The sequence below is a fragment of the Vulpes lagopus genome, chromosome X (genome assembly GCF_018345385.1).
Source record: "Vulpes lagopus strain Blue_001 chromosome X, ASM1834538v1, whole genome shotgun sequence".
Classification (NCBI taxonomy): domain Eukaryota; kingdom Metazoa; phylum Chordata; class Mammalia; order Carnivora; family Canidae; genus Vulpes; species Vulpes lagopus.
The window spans coordinates 91,667,671-91,684,737 of NC_054848.1; the positions used below are offsets into that span (position 1 = coordinate 91,667,671).

A 17,067-nucleotide genomic window follows, 5' to 3' on the forward strand; every position below is an offset into this window, starting at 1 on the left:
CTCTCTCTCTCTCTGTGACTATCATAAATAAATAAAAAAAATTAAAAAAAAAAACAACACTGGTCCAACATCACCGGGCTAGGTGGCAATGGGATTTGAACCCAGGTCAGTCTGAGACTGAAGCCTAAGTTCCTAAGCATGCCTCTTTCCAGCCTGCCCTGGGTCTCCCTCTTGAGTTTCTTTTGCTCCCGCATCTTTGAAATAGTGGCTTCCCCTAGAAAATGGCTTTCATCACTCCTTTTCTTAGTTGACCATGAACCCTGGGGAAAGTATCGCATTCTGGTGCTCTGCTTCCATGCAGCTGCACTGACAGATCTATGCCCAAATGATCCTGCCAGTATGAGAAAACACTGCTTTTTATTACAAATCCCTGGAGCTTGCTCCATCCCTGCTCTCAGGCCCAATTTCTGAGAGGCTTTTCATTTCTACTTATTCGAGTTTGTATTATTTGATTTTGTATTAATATGCATCATGTTTATAATCAGGAAAAACAATAAGGATATTACAAATGTAATGGAAGTAGATTAGCCTCTAAGGGGCCAGATCAGTTCGGTCCTCCCAAACCGTCATTACCAAAGCGGTTTCCAATGTTGCATATGTCAAATGTATGTTTCCAGAATTGTGAGAAATCTAATTGAAAAGATCCTGAGCAGTCCGTGGCTGAGATGACCCCAAATATCCATCCCCTTTCCCCAGGGTCCAATTTATTCTCAACCAAACAAAATTAGCATAATAAGCAAGGCTATAAAAAGCAGAGGTGTCCGTCTAGAATTTCAAATGAAAAACAAAATTCAGTTCAATTATTAAGAAGCTAAATATATTTATTCATTATAAGGAAATGAGTTCGGCTGTTGGAGCTTCAAGGGAGAGAAACAGGAGAATTTGGGATCCAGTTTAGCTAGGAAGCCAGAGAATCCTCAAAGGAGGAGCAGACACTGCTCAAACTGTTGAATGGCCTTTTCTGAGATGGGCACGTGTAATAACCATGTGACGTCTAGTTAAATGCAGATGGTGCCTGAACCCCCTCCCTGACCCCAGCCCTCAACACATTCCCTCCTCTGAGCCGCTCCCCCCACTCCCACTCCATTCTCAAGCCACCCCCACCTGCCTGCAGTCCGTCCTCCCTTGCATATTCCTGCTCAGTCTCTTTCCAGGATTTCATTTCCTCCATCTGCTGACTTAACATCCTAAACTTTCTGTCTTTAGCCCAGTGTTCACCACGCTCCACTCTGATCCCTGGGTGATGTTACATGCGTCTGCGGTTGGAACATAGCACCTGTACCTTGATCATCCAAATCCGTATTTCCAGGGCAGGCCTGCTGCCGATCTCTAACCCGGTATATCCAGCTGCCCACCACGAAAGGTCATCAGGTGTCTCTGTAGTCCGCAGACAGCTCAACCTCAACAGATCTAAAACACAGCTGAGTCTTTTAGAACCTGGCTCTCTCAAACATTATATGGTCTCATTCATTTGGGGAATATAAATAATAGTGAAAGGGAATAGAAGGGAAGGGAGAAGAAATGGGTGGGAAGTATCAGAAAGGGAGACAGAACATGGAAGGCTCCTAACTCTGGGAAGCGAATGGGGTGGAAGGAAGGGGTGGTGGAAGGGGAGGAGGGCAGGGGGTGGGGGTGAATGGGTGACAGGCACTGAGGGGGGCATTTGACGGGATGAGCACTGGGTGTTATTCTGTATGTTGGCAAATTGAACACCAATAAAAAAATAAATTTATTATTAAAAAAAAAAGAACCTGGCTCTCTGATATTAATTCTCCTCCTGAATGCCGCCACCATTTGTCCACCCTCCAAAGCCTCTGGGCCTCACTCTAGATTCTTCTTTTACCTTCACAATCCCACGCCAAGTCTCTGTGGAGTCCCATTGATTCCATCTACTCAGTGTTTACCAAATCTGCCTCCTCTTCTTTCCTACCTTGCACCTGTGTTACGGCTGGCCTGCATTTAATTGGTCCAATGGTCTCCTAATTAGTCTTCCTGCTCTCCATCCCCTTCCAAAGAAACTTCAAGGTCAGACTATCTCATTCTTTTTTTTTTTTTTTAAGATTTTTTTTTTTTATTTGAGAGAGCGCAGAAGCCATGGAAGTAGCAGAGGGAGAGGGAGAAGCAGGCTCTCCGCTGAGCAGGGAGCCTGATGTGGGGCTTGATCCCAGGACCCCGGGATCATGACCTGAGCCAAAGGCAGAAGCCTAACTGACTAAGCCCCCAGGCGCCCTGAGACTCTCATTCCACTTCAGAAAACCTCTCAATGGCTCCATGTCTGACATTCTAGAAATTCCCCCATGATCTGACCCCTGCTTCCCTCTTCAGGCTCATCTCCCCCTCCTTTGCTCTAGCTCACGCCAAGCACCAGCTCAGGGGCAGACACAGGTACTGTGGGACCTTAAGCTCATTCAATTAGAAGGGCCCTCCAAAAGACAACAACATTATGACTAAAAATTAGTTACCGGACCTTGGAAGGGCCCATTCAAGTGAGGGCCCTACTTAGCTTCATCAGTTCCACAGCAAATCTGCCTTTGAGCTAGCCAAACAGAGCAAGCGCCAGATCCCTGGAATATGCCATAACGTTCCACACTTCTTTGCCTTTGTACAAGCATTCCCCCCCCCCCACCTGGACTTCCCTTCCCTCCCCTTTGTGTGGCAAAAAAGTTCTTCCTTCAAGGGCCAGCTGCAGAGGCACTTCCTCTGTGAAGGCCTCCCTGAGCTCCCCATATGGAACTGACTGTTCCCTCCTTCATGTTCTCATGGTGACTTGTCCTTTACCTCTTCGTACCCTGTCCTTTCCAAAGCGTATCACACTTGATGGAACTTATTTGTTCAAGACTGGTCTTTCCTGTGAGCACCTCAAAGGCAGAGACAAAGTTATTCCTTTTTAGCTTAACAGGGTATGGCTGCACCTGGCACAAGGCAGGAATTCAATACGTGTCTGCCAAATGGAATGGAGACCTCACCTGTGTATATTGGAAAGACACCTTTCTTTTGTCAAAGTATGTGAGATAAAGAGGGACCCTGGGTGAAGGCGGAGCTTGGGAGGTGTCTGTGGCCTGCACGGGCCATTTTGGGAAGAGGTCGCAGGATTCCATGGTGAGCTCCTCCCTGTGGCCTCCCACCAGCCTCTACACCCCATCACCCTTCTTACCTGTCCTCCTTGTTGATCTGGTCCCCAAAGCCCACCGTGCTAACAATTGTGAGCTTTAGGCCTACGTTGCTCTCTTGGAGGTCGTAAGTATTGGACCGGAGCTGGACACCTGGCTGTGTGTGGGTGGCTGGCTCCCCCTCAAACTTGGTGTTAAACAGGGTGTCCATGAGGGTAGATTTGCCCAAACCTGTCTCTCCTGAAAAGCAAAAGGATAAATTATGGTCCATTCACACAACCACCACGCAGCCAGCCCACATCATGTTTTGGATGTGTATTCACAGACATGGGGATGTGTACACAATAACACGCATAAAACTGCTCTCAGTTAAGTGAAAGAGACTGAAAGGAAGTGCATCAACGTGGCAGCAGCATCTCCGGAGAATGTGACCGGGGTGATTTTTCTTTTAGTCTCCATATTTTTGTATTGTTTGAAGGTTGAGGACAGCTAGGTGGCTCAGTGGTTGAGCGTCTGCCTTCGGCTCAGGTCATGATCACAGGGTCCTGGGATGGAGTCCTGCATTGGGCTTCCCGCAGGAAGCCTGCTTCTCCCTCTGCCTGTGTCTTTGCCTCTGTGTGTCTCTCATGAATAAATAAATAGAATCTATAATAATAATAATAATAATAATATGAAGGTTGAGGATGCACTGCTTTTGTGGTCAGAAAAAGAAACTATGTTGCAGGCAGCAATGGAGAGGTAGCAGTTATGGCTGGGAAGTCTGGAAGGACATACAATATACTCTAACCAAGAGAGCTATCCCTGGGTGGTGGGGGTTATGTACAGCTTTCATTTCTCTCTGCAAGCTTTTGTGTATTTTCCAAGTTTTATACGTGGAACATACTTAGCTTTTGTAATAAAAATTAAAGGGCTATTTTTGATTTTAAAAGAAAGGGGCAGCGGTCCCTTGTCAAATAAATATCCTCTCCTTTTCATCACCACCTCACCTCCCCGCCAGGCCCAGACTGTGCTCAGCAGATGCCCGGAAGTGTATCCCAGTGGGGAGGCCATTTTTAGCTAATGGGGAGGGAAGTTAGCAGGCCACAAATTCTTCTTCTCCTTAAATTTCAAACAAACCAGTCATTTGTTTGTTTAACTAACAGGCTGTGGGATACTAATAAATTAAACCATTGGAATTTCAAGTCTTGACTTTCACACCAGGGAGACGGAGGGGTGGGGGGGAGCCTGTCGAGACCGGTGAAGGTTTTTGGAGGTCATTCCTGGGAGACCTGAGGGATGTCAAGCCACTGCCAGGAGCCAAGGGGTCTTCAGGGAATGAAGATGTTGGAGAAAAATTGGTGGCTTGGGAGTTGGGCAGGAACGTGACCCAGGGCTACAAGCTAGGCTGGGTACCCACAAAGGCTTATCATCTCCATGGATCCAGACCATATTAGGGCTTCCACCACCACCACCCCACCCCTGCAAGCAATTCAGGAATGCCAGGAATAAAAGATTCAGTAGCTAATCACCCTGGATTGCCTTTTGAATATCTAGACCACCCTGCTATTCTGCTATCCTGACCCCAGGCTCCCCTATCCCCTCCCAACCCTGGGGAGGTCAGGGTTGCCTTGTCTCCGCATTAGGGAGTGGGTTAGCACTGGGCAAATCCTGGCCTAGCAAACCTCCCCCGCTTGTGGTGGGCAGCACAGATCATCGGCAAGGTGGTCCAGAGGCTGGCGTTAGAGCCACACAAAACGTGTGAATACAAATGGCCCACCTCCCCTCCACCCTCTGGGTGTGTCTAGCTTTGCATCTTGCATGCCTTTTATCCTGAATAATGAGCTATGAATAGAGGAGGTGCTTTTTAAAATATCTGTCTCCGATGAGGGCTTTCTGAGTGCATAGAGATTGGTGAGAGAGAGAGAACAAGAAGAACATTCAACTCAGCCTGGCTCCCCAGCCCCCCAGCCCAACTTCATAGCCAGGTCTGACTAACGTGGTGGATTGCCAGGGTGCGGGGGAAATGGTCCCTCACCCTGGACCATGTTTCCATGGTAAGATCATGTTTCCAGCCAAGGTCTGCTAGACCTATTAGCAGCAAAGATTCTCCCAGAAGAGGCCCCTTTTCCCTCCCTAAAGGAACAGGAAGTATTTGGGTCTCAAGAAAAATTTGGTGAGGTGGGGCCTTTGCAATGGGAGGTGACAGACTTGGCCAAGCAAGAGAATGTATCACCCTCCCCACCCCGCCCGAGGTGGGGGTGCAGCTCCTTTGCACAGGGGACCAGCACCTCTGAGGTGGGAACACTGGGGCAACTCCCTCACCCCTAACTCACCTGCCCTCTGGACATGGAGGTTCAAGCTCCATTTGAGCCCATCTTTGCGGGTGCCTGATGAACTTTCCATGTCCATCCCCACCCACTTCTGCTCTGGGAGCTCCTTGCTGAATGCCCCGCAGCTCCTAGACTAGTAGGCCCTGTCTCCCTAGCACCCAGAGCTGGCTTCCTGGCTCTTGATCCCAAGGATTCTCTGAGAGTGGGGGATGGGGCATCTTCCTGTACTCCTCAGAGGGCCTAGGCCTGGCGCACCCAGAGGCCTCTGGAGCAGACTACAGAGCGCAGGCTGCTCTGTTTGCACAGCTGGAGGGATGGAGGCCGGCCAGGCAGGGCAGGGCAGGGCAGCCGGGAGGAGCGGCAGGGCAAATGACCACCCGAGTGCCTGCCAACACAAAAAGGCTGTGGAAATCAGATGCCCAGTGATGAGGGGAAGAAAAGAACCCACAGGCGTCCAGGGGATTGTGATGAATGCGACATGAAGAGAGAGCAGGCAATCAAGCGAGCTGGTGCCATGGCTATGGAGGGCAACCCGTCCCACTTTTCCATCCGTGTGGAGCCTACGGGCTGCAGGGGGTCTCTCCTAATGGCTGGCACAGACCCAGCCTGAGCCTAGGATGCTGGCCCATCCCAAGCTGCCCTGGGCCCAGCACAGAGGGGGAGCAGGTCCGCAGACTCCACACCCCTCCCACCCCTGCAGGAAGGTGGGGCCTTGGCAGATTCCAGCAGGAAACCTGGGGCATCCCCAGGGGCCAATTTCTCTCTCCTCTTCCCTCCTCAACAGACAGCAGGGTTTCTTAACCCTTTTAAGGTCATCACCACAGGCCAAGAGGATTCCATCTTGCTTTGCTTAATGGAGACCGTATGCTGGAAACACCCGGGTTTTTTTTTTTTAAAGAATTTCCATTTAAAACGTGTAATGTGAAATATGCTTTTTCAAACTACACTCCCTGGGATAATCCAACATTGACCTCTCTCCTCGGCCTTTTTCCTCATCTGCTGCTAATATCCACATCCTCTGGCACCCTGTGTAATTAAGTCCTTGCGCCAAAGGAAATGCAGAGGCCCAGCCAGGTGATCACCGGGGGCCCGGCCAGATGCCGTTCCCCCCTCTGGGCCACAGTCTCTTGTCCCAGAAAATGAACAGGTTGGACTAATAAAAATAGCACTTACCATGTGCCAGGCACAGCTGTTATACATATATTTTCTTATCTGCCCCCCCACACAAAGAGCCTAGGAGGTAGACATTACTTGTCAGTCCTTTGTCCACAGAAGGGTTAGCCACGCCGCTTCCCAGCTGTGCGAATTGGCCGCACTCCCCAGGCCCTCCACACCTTCCTTCCTCATCTGTAAAATGTGGTAAATGGCAGAGCAGGTCCTGAACAGAGTCAGGCTGGCGCCGGAGCCCGTACTTCTAACCAGTAAATATGCCCTGGAGCGTCCCACAGGCAAGCTACGTCTGTTCATTGGTTCATTGGGTCCTACGACAACTGTCCACTGGATCTCTAGTAGGAGCTACACAGAGTGTTAGGGACCAAAGATACAAGGGTGAACAGGACCACCACGATCCCTGTCCACAGGGAGCTCACAGTCCCCTGAAGCTAAGATCTCAGCCAGCTCTGATGTTGGAATAAACCAAGAGAGACATCTCCCGAGGTCAACAAGGAGGTGTTCAAAGGGAAACTCTCCGGGAATTCCAGGGAGCCTATGGATGGGACAAGGTCATGGCTGGCTCTGTAACCTCGCCGTCTCCTCCTTCCTGATCTTGCCGAGACCTGGCCGACAGGGGTGTACCGGCGCGGGCTGCCCCAGCTTCCTGCTGGATCTCCCCAATCCCACGTGCAACGATGTCCCAGCTGGCAGCTTAAGACCTGCTACAGTGGGGGCAATGACACCACGGAAATGGGCAAATGCTGTACAACCCAAAGCAGATTTTCTGCCGAGAGGGAGCTGGTACACACTGGCCGGCACAGCGCAGCTGACAGCCTGTCTCAGGTGAGCTGCTGCCTTTCCCAGACACCAACGGATGGACCAAGCAATCCTTGACCTGGACAGAATGCTAGCTGTCCCTCCCTCCTCTATAGTGAGCCTCCATCCTGCTTCTCTTGTGTGTTTTATTCCAAGTTCAACACAGCCCAGTTGAGCCGGGAATCCTGAGCAGCTTCAAAGTAAATATTATCATTATGAGTCTTTGCACTCCTCACAGGCATTACTGTTGCTGGCACATTTGGAGGGCAGCGTCTCTCCGGAGCTTTTTCCCAGCAGTGCAGAGCGATAGGCCCCAGAACATTTGTACTGCTGGCTCCGGTGGCTCCTCTGAGGCCTTCTGCACTATATCTAGGATCATGGGATCTTTGTCATTCCCAAAGCTAAGCACGAGTGTATGTTTTTTTATCGGGGGTGAGGTGGGGTGGGGAGGGAGAGGGGAACCTCACCCCACTCAGTAAGTATTGTCAACCATAGAAAATCTGTTCGAGGGGCATCATAATATGCCCACACCTGTGTGCCTAGCCCTCTAAAAATAAGAAATGTAGGTGTCATTTATTGGTACCCTTACATATAAATTAGGCTCTGGATTCATAAAAATTCTCTCTCAATCCCACCATGCCCCTGTGCACACAGGCACACACATTCACAAGGGTGGAGGGGACTCACTCTCCTGGGACCTCTACAGTCAGCAGCCCAGCACCCAGATAAACAACACTGCGATAAAAATGTCCTAGGTCTCTGTCAATGATTGAAGCTAGCGCTGCTGCAATTTTACACTTAAAATGCCCTATGAGAAAAGAAAATCATTTGGGGGAACATATTCTATGCCTAAACAGACTTGTTTGAAAACGGTCATTAAGAGAGTAAACCTGATTGTTATGCACAGGCAGCAAGCATGAAGGAACGGCCCTCGAAAGCCTCGCACGAGAGGAAAGATCACCTTCAGTAGTCAAGCCATGGACCCTTGGGCAGCCAGTGACAATACCCACCCCGTGGCTGGGCTGAGATTGCAGCCTGAGAGCCAAGCTCAACTGCTCGTGACCTTGGCCCAAATTGTGGGTTCTCTGAGCAATGACAGGGTTGTGAGAACAGAAAGCAGGATGCACAGGCTGCTGTCTTTTTTGGATCAGGGATGGGGTGTGAAATTAACCCAGCCCAGGTGGGCACATCCAGTGTGCGTCCCCGCAGCTCTAAGACGGGGGCTTCTAGGGCTATTCCCTAGGACTCACCAAGTGAGGAAGGAAAGAGAGGGGGTGACTCTTTGGGGATGAGGATCTGCTTCCTACCTGTCCCCTCTTGAAGGGTCTGGGGCAGTTGACCAATTCCACCCCAGCAGGTGCATACTGAAGCCGTTGTAGCTATACAGTGCCTGGGTGGAAACTTGAGGACAGAGGTTTGCTATTTACTATCTCCCACTCACTTTGCCTTGAGCTTGACTGCTTCTTCCTCTGGGTCCTGGGGGGTCAGGAGGCCCATTGTCCCCAGGTCCAATTGCACCACACTTCTCGCGCTCGGAGAGCCATTCTGCTTTGCATGGCCTCCCCCCTAAAGTTTTACTCACCCGCCTAACTGTACTTAGTTGAAAGGTTGATGAGGGTGGGCCCGTCAATTCACTTCCCAGCTCCTCAACTACAGTTCAGGTCACACCGAGCTCTGGGAGGAATGCCAAGGGAATCCAATATGTTTGTGCGGAAATTTTTCAGTAATCAAATATTATGCCAAAAAAGTTGGCCAACAGCCAAAGATCAGAGAGATCTGGCAGTGCTAATATTGAATGTGACAGTGTCTCGATGTTGATCACCGTGGCTTCTATTTATTTTGTATCCTTCTACTAATAGCATCTCATCATAACCACCAGTAGACTTCTGGCATTTGAAGAATTAATGGCCCAGCTCTGGATGCTAAGGCCCATGATATATATAATTCAATGAAGCACATATTTTCATCTCCTGGGTTCCCAAGCTGATATATGGGAGTAAGTCATTCAGCCAGTGACTGAGCCTAGCTAACTGCTTGTCATCCACATTGAGAAGTGGCCTCATTGTTCTCTGCTCATCCCCGAATTCGCAGTTACTCTCCAACAGGAAATGATGTAGAAAGAGCACTAAGGATGGAGGAAAAGAAAGAGTCCAAGGAAATGAACGCTCCTAGTTAGAAAGCAGAACTTTATTTTTTAAAAAAGATTTTATTTATTTACTCATGAGAGACACAGACACAGGCAGAGGGAGAAGCAGGCTCCATGCAGGGAGCCTGATGTGGGACTCGATCTCGGGTCTCCAGGATCACACACTGGGCTGAAGGCGGCGCTAAACCGCTGAGCCACCCGGGCTGCCCAGAAGGCAGAACTTTAGATTACATGAAAAAGTAAAAGATCTGGGGGCACCTGGGTGGCTCAGTGGTTGAATGGCTGCCTTTGGCTCAGCACGTGATCCCGGGATCCTGGGATGGAGTCCTGCATCGGGCTCCCCACAGGGAGCCTGCTTCTCCCTCTGCCTATGTCTCTCTGCTTCTCTCTCTGTGTCTCTCATGAATAAATAAATAAAATCTTTAAAAAAGAAAAGAATAAAATATCCAAGTCAGCAGTGGTTCAAAGCCTCAGGGTGAATGAGTTCCCCTTACACTCTACAAACATAAGAAAGGGCAATTAGCAAAAGTGTCTGAGGGCTCTAACCAGCAGGAAAACAGACTCCATTATAGTATTTATGCAATCATTAAGGTTTGGAAGCAGGGTACTGAAAATATGCAGGTATATTCTACTATACTATAGAGCGAAAATCATATGCTGTGACCGTGTTTGCAAATTCCACATTTTTTAAGGTTCAAGGGGAGATTCCTAAATACTGTCAAGCAACTGCTTTTCCTCCCATTTGTTTGGTTGGTGCTTGACAGTTTCCAAAGTGCCTATGTGTTCTCAAGAGATGTCACTGGCAGCAGTTAGAGAAGCGGTGGGAGGGACAAGGGGTCAGCCAGACCTGGGGCCTTGTCCTGGTTCTGCCATTTATTCTCTGTTGCCCCAGGTAAGTCCCTTATCCTCCCCAAATGTCTGAGTCTCCATCCGCTCCACAAAGATACAAATGTTACTCACTCTGCTCACTTCACAGTCCTAATCAGGACTCAAATTGCTACTATGGGCAAGTGCTGGAGAAGTATAATGAGTGGTTCCTGGGGGGTTAACTCATTTATTCATTTCACAAACCTCACTTAACTCTATTAGTGCTGTGATTAACACCTTAGAGGTGACTAAGGCATGGTTCCCACATTTGAGACTAAAGGTCCAGGTGGAAATATGCTTAAAAGGAATAAAAGAACGTTGCACACTTGAGCTCAAGCTGTACCCAGCATCGCAGTGCTGCAGAGGAAACAGCCCCAGCCCACTGCCCACAGCCATCAACCTTCCTCCCGATTCTGCCCTGGCTCCTGTTTTCTGCAGTCCAAGTGAATCTGACAGCAGTAGCTGAGTCAGCCAGCCAGCGCCCTTACAAAATTTCCACTGGCTGTCACATGGCTCAGTTTCCCCCAAGGTACAGCCCCATATTCTGGTCTGCCCCGAGAAAAATATATTCACAGTCGGCTGCTTACAAAAGCAAACAGAGGGAAAAAATAGGCAGAGGGGGGAAAACGCTTTTGCAAATAGGCCAGAATGACACAGTATTTAACCTAATTACCTGCAAAGCCACATCCAGCCATTAAGGATCCATATTCTGTAATAGAATTTCCTGCTATGGAAATACTCACCCACGCACAGGATGTTGAAGCAGAAGCCCTGGCTGACTGACTTATTCACCAGCTGGTCGGGCAAGCTGTCAAACCCCACATGTCCAGCCAGGGGAACGGTTCGGCAACCTTCACCCTAATTTGGAAAGGGGAGGGAGGGGAGAAAAACGAAAATGTGCTTAAAAGCAATCTGGGCCTCACTTCTCATCCAAATGATTTGCGAGCAAGGAAGTAACTCTCCCTCCCAGGCCCAGTGTGTCATACCTTCCCTTAGCTACTCCCTGCTCCAAAGCGGAGTGGCCTGCCAGCTTAGAAGTCATGGACTCTCAGATGCAGGCGTCTCCAGACTCCGCCGTGAATATCACCATAGTTCTACACACAGCAAACTGCCCAGATGGCTTACGAGAGGGCTGGGGAGGGCCAGGTCAGGGGGTAACGGTCACAGACTCAGGTTAACTCTCCACTCAACCACTTAGAAGCCAGGTGACCTCTCCGTGACTCCGTTTCCTTCCAAGTCTGTCCGATGAGATAATATTACCTATCCACCAGGTGATCGGGGGACTCAAAGGTGCCACTACATGTAATGAGCGTAGCATGAGGCCTGGGCCGTGCCTCAGGGTCCAGTAAATATTACAAAAGGTCTTCCCAAAGCAATTAGTCTTCTCTTGAGGGCATTTTGGGCGACTACAAAGGTGGCGCGGTGTATAGGCTAAGAGAATAGGCTTTGAAATGAGACAGGTCTCAGAGAGAGTCCCACCTCCTCCACCTTCGGACCTCAGACAAGTTACTTAAGTTCTCAGAGTTTCCCCATCTGTAAAATCAGGGCCAAGTGGTTACCAGCTCCTAGGACTGGGGCGAGGATCACACAGGCTCATGTCCTTCAAGCACTGAGCACGGGGCCTGGCATGTGGGGAGTATCCCAACAACAGAAGCTGCTCTTCCTATTGCTCTGCAAGGTGACCCCTCTACTCAGACTCTGAAAATAACACGTGATGCCATGGAACACTTGGGGCTCCCTCCCTCTGCAGCTAGAAAGAGCTGCCTCCCGGCTTCCCCCGGTTCCCTGTCCCGTGAGAGTCAGCCAAGCCATTCGCGGCCCTTGCTTCACCTGTTAGCTCCAGAGCTCCTGACTGTTAATAGTTTTATAAAACAGAGAGAGCCTCAAACTGGGACAGGCTTGCAAGGAGCCAGGGGGAAGGAAAAGAGGTCTGTATGTACTCCAGAAAAGTGCTAACTGCCAGTGGCCCCAGGGGAAGAGAGAAGGGGAGCTGGACACAGCCAGACAGGAGGTATGGGCCATGTAAGGAGTCGGGAATTTCTGTTGGGTGGGGCTCCACCCAGATTTCAGGAACCAGAAAGGTGCCAAGAGCAATCCAAGAAGGGCATGGTTAGTGCCAGGAGATCCGTACCAGCATCCAGGGCTGTGCTAGCAGGTAACTCTGTGCTCACCTGGACCTGCCTTTAGGCTAGGTCCCTAAGGGTACATGTGCACACAGAGAGGGACGGCCTGAGCACCTCAGCAGCTGATACTGCCAGAACTGGTTCCCAGATAGCCCCTTCACCCAGACCTGCCATCAGGTCTTCCAAGAGCAAGAGACAGTACTAGGGCCAGGGCTGCCATCTGGCAAATTCATGACCCTCATACATCTCACCCCCTTGCACTCCCAGAGGAGCATTCCCACACCCAGCCATATGTCATCATTCAGTCTGACTTGGCGTATTCTGAGCCCCAGAGGGGCACCTGACAACAGCTGGGTTTCATGCATGGCTGACGTCACTTGGAGCTGGTTCTATGTACACCCCTTTCTGACTCCCCTCACCCCTTCCTCCTTCTTTCTCTTAAAGCAAACAAATGAAGATGTTAAGTCTCCCACTGGTTGTTCTTGGTCCTCAACACTGCAGGGGAGACAGAGACTAAAGAGCCAATATGCTTTCTCCATGGATCCTCCTACATAGCAGGCATCGGAAATTGGGACAGACTCAGAGTTGAGGTTTCCTGAGCCATATTTTATCGCCCCTGGCTGCCTCTTCCTGTCTCCAAATTCAGCACCATGAAACTTTGGCCTCTGGTACAAACTGCCAAAAGGAGAGGAAAGGGAATTTTCAAACTGAACACAGTGGAGAGATGGAGAGAACTCCACTTCTTTTCTTTTCTTTTTTTTTTTTTAAGAGAGGGAGACCGGAGTGCCTGAGAGGCTCAGTCGGCTGAGCGTTACACTCTTGGTTTCAGCTCAGGTCTGATCTCCCGATTGTAGGATCAAGTCCCACAACAGGCTCCACACTAGGTGCAGAGTCCACTTCTGTTTCTCTCTCCCTCTCCCTCTGCCCCTCCCCTGCACTCTGTCTAAAATAAATGAATGGGGGGATCCCTGGGTGGCTCAGCGGTTTAGTGTCTGCCTTCGGCCCAGGGCCTGATCCTGGAGTCCCGGGATCAAGTCCCATGTCGGGCTCCCTGCATGGAGCCTGCTTCTCCCTCTGCCTGTGTCTCGGCCTCTCTCTCTCTCTCTCTCTCTAATGAATAAATAAGTAAAATCTTTTTAAAAAGTAAATGAATGGATAAATCTTTAGGAAAAAGAGAGAGCAAGGGGAGGGGCAGAGGGAGAGAATCTTTTTTTTTTTTCCTCAGAGAAAGAGAAACCTGAGGAAGAGGGGCAGAGGGAGAGGGAAACAGAGAATCTCAAGCATCTTAAGCGGGCTCCATGCTGGGTATGGAGCACAACCCAAAGAGCTCATTGCAGGGCTCAATCTCACAACCCTGAGATCATGACCTAACCCAAATCAAGAGTCGACGTTTAACCTACTGAGCCACCCAGGCTCCACACCTTAAAGACTTACTTCGTTGTCAATAACTCACCAAGAACCTCCCATGTGCCCCCCCTAATGTTACCTCCCACTTAGCACAGTGCTGTAAAGAGCCCTAAATAGCAGAAGAAAGAGGATGGGCTTTATTCCTTAGGCATCGGGGTTTGGGGGCCCTTTGAGTGTTTTGAGCAGGGAGAGCCATGATACAAGTAGCGTTTTTCAAAAGATCATTCCAGCTGCAGGACATTGGATTGATTGGAGGAGAGAGGAAGCAGAGGCAGGAAGACAGATGACTCCACTAACGTGGACCTGGCAGACTGACATGCAGGCACTGTGCCAACAAATGCTGGCTGAACTGAGCTGATCTGACTTGGGACTCAGGAGGGAGGAACACTCTTGAGACGTGTCCTAAAGAATGGTGATCACTCAATCAGTGATTGGGAACGTGGGAGCGAAGGGGGGATCAAAGCTCCAAGCCTGCAAGGTTTTGAGCCTGGGATCTTGGACTGGTGGCACCATGGACAGAACAGAGAGAAGCCAGGAAAGGGTGCTTGCTTGGGGAAATGGAGGATTCTGGTTTTAAATAAGCTATTACATAGACATTATACTTATCAGGGATTTTTCATTTCCTAAAAAGTAAGCAATGTTTGCTGTAGAGACTTTAGAACACGGAGAAAATGATAAAGGAGAAAACAACAACTACTCATAATAGCACTCTCCAGAGGTAATCACTGTTAACATTTATATGGGTTTCCCTCCAGTCTGTATACCTTTTGTTTCTTACAAAATAGGGATAATTCTGGATATTCCTTTTTTTTTAAAAGATTTTATTTATTTATTCATGAGAGACACAGAGAGAAGAGAGAGAGAGAGGCAGAGACACAGGCAGTGAGAGAAGCAGGCTCCATGCAGGGAGCCCGATGTGGGACTCAATCCTGGGTTTCCAGGATTACACCCTGGGCTGAAGGTAGGCGCTAAACCGCTGAGCCACCCAGGGATCCCCCCATGGATATTCCTTTTCATTGCCTGACATTTAACATAGTGTGGATGTTTTCTTGAGAAATTAAGCATAAACTTCTAAAACGTTATTTGTATTGGCCACATAGCATTCCACTGAACCAATCTTCCATTGTTAGACATTTAGTGCATTTCTGAGTTTTAAATGACATAAACAATAATTCTTGTTCTTATAGGTTTCCATAGATCTTTGATTATTTCCTTAAGTTAAATTCCTAGAATTGAAGCTCGCTGGGTCCAAGGGCACACACGTTTGAGACTTCAGTACACACTGAGAAATCATTATAGTACAGATGTCTATTTCCGCCACCAATGTGCAAGAGGGTCCGTTTTACCTAAACTTAGACCAACACTGAGTTTCTGAGGCTTTTTAACCACTGTGAATGGAATCATTGAAAAATGGCATCACGGGGCACCTGGGTGGCTCAGTCAGGTACGTGTCTGCCTTCAGCTCAAGTCACCATCTCAGGGTCCTGGGATTGAGCCCTGTATTGGGCTCCACACTCAGCAGAGAGTCTGCTTCTCCCTTTCCCTCTGCCCCTACCCGCTGCACTCATGGTCTCTTTTTCTTTAAAGATTTATTTATTTATTCATGAGAGACACAGAGAGAGAGGTAGAGACACAGGCCGAGGGAGAAGCAGGCTCCATGCAGGGAGTCTGATGCGGGACTTGATCCCAGGACTCGGGGATCACACCCTGATCCAAAGGCAGACGCCCAATCACTGAGCCACCCAGCATCCCATAAAAGCATTTTTAAAAAAGATTGTATTTATCTATTTATTTGAGAGTGATCGTGGGCACTCGTAGGGGAGGGGCAAGGGAGAGGGCCAAGCAGACTCCTCACTGATCGCAGAGCCCGACATGGGGCTCGATCCCAGGACCCTGAGATCACAACCTGAGCCAAAATCAAGAGTCGGACAGACATTTAACCGACTGAACCGCCCAGGTGCCCCAAAGCATTTTATGTGGTAAAGAAAATACGATGGCTTTTATTTTTTGGTGAGATATGCAGGGGAAGAAATCCAATAAGAACTTAGCAATATGGGATTGTAGGCTGAAGGAAAATTCAGGACTGGGGTATGAATTTAGGAGTGGGAGGTCTGAATCTGGATGTGTTCTCCAAGAGACAGTACAGGGAGAAAAGAGCTGGAGACTGAATATAAGAAATGCCCACAAGTAAGGAATGGGAAGATGGAAAGGATTCTTCCAAGAGGAGGACTTGATCAGAAAAATAAGAGATGCCCCAATAGTTTTCTAGCACCAGAGGCCAAGGTTGAAGTCAGGAAGAATTACAGAGAAATAATCATCAATCTGGAATTTGGTGAAGGTCACTGGTAACTTTAGAATCCTTATTTCTTCTGTATCCTTTTATCCAGTGTCCATCCAATACACTGAAATTAATTGGATGTTGGGGACCAGGGACCATGAGAGCTGGTTACTGTGTTTTTCTTGCTAAGATTTAAGGAGCAAACTTTTTGTCTCAGTGCTTATACTCGAGAAAGCTTCAAAAATGTATTTGTATATATATTTCCTGCTTTAGGAAATCCTGTCTAGCAAGCACCATGGACTTTTGTTTTGATAAATCTTTTAAGATGTCAAGGTCATCATTATGAGTATTAGTCCTCATTGTTCAGAGTTAAATATGTAGAGGTAAAAAGGGCATCAGACTGAATGTACACTGACCCCAGGACAGCCCCTGGAAGTTTCTGTCCCCTCTCTCGCTAAAGCTCTGCTACCTTATCTCTTTCCTCTCTCTCCTTAAGGTGACCTGATTAAGTGAGGTCTTAATTACTCTGATTGCAGTTAATTGAACGTTCCCTGGATTACAATGTGCACCAGAGAAGACAGAACTGATAACTTGGCCCAACGTTAAAACCTCAAGTTATCATCTTGAGTAGCAGGTGGTGTCATGTTTAAGGACTGAATGAAGATGCCAGAAAGTCCACAAGGCACCAAAATGTTAAAGGGCCCATCTCCTGTCACCCTGCAAAGTCCCCTACGAATCTTTTCTACAGAAACTCACATGTCTGTACAAAGACATATGTACAAGGAAATTCGTTACAGCATCGATTATAATACTGGAAAACTAGGGGGGGAAACCCATAAATGTCTGATAATAGAAAAAT

General features: G+C 48.7%; 1 protein-coding gene across 10 annotated transcripts in view; it reads right to left on the reverse strand.

Moving 5' to 3' along the window:
• Positions 1-17,067, reverse strand: part of SEPTIN6 (septin 6) — a 68,258-nt gene that overhangs the window by 39,178 nt on the left and 12,013 nt on the right. For all 10 annotated transcript variants that reach the window (XM_041740930.1, XM_041740932.1, XM_041740931.1 and 7 more), the window contains 2 exons: positions 11,144-11,258; positions 3,155-3,350 (listed from right to left, as the gene is read on the reverse strand). In XM_041740930.1, the coding sequence (XP_041596864.1) occupies positions 3,155-3,350; positions 11,144-11,258 (311 nt within the window). The remainder of the gene's footprint in view (positions 1-3,154; positions 3,351-11,143; positions 11,259-17,067) is intronic.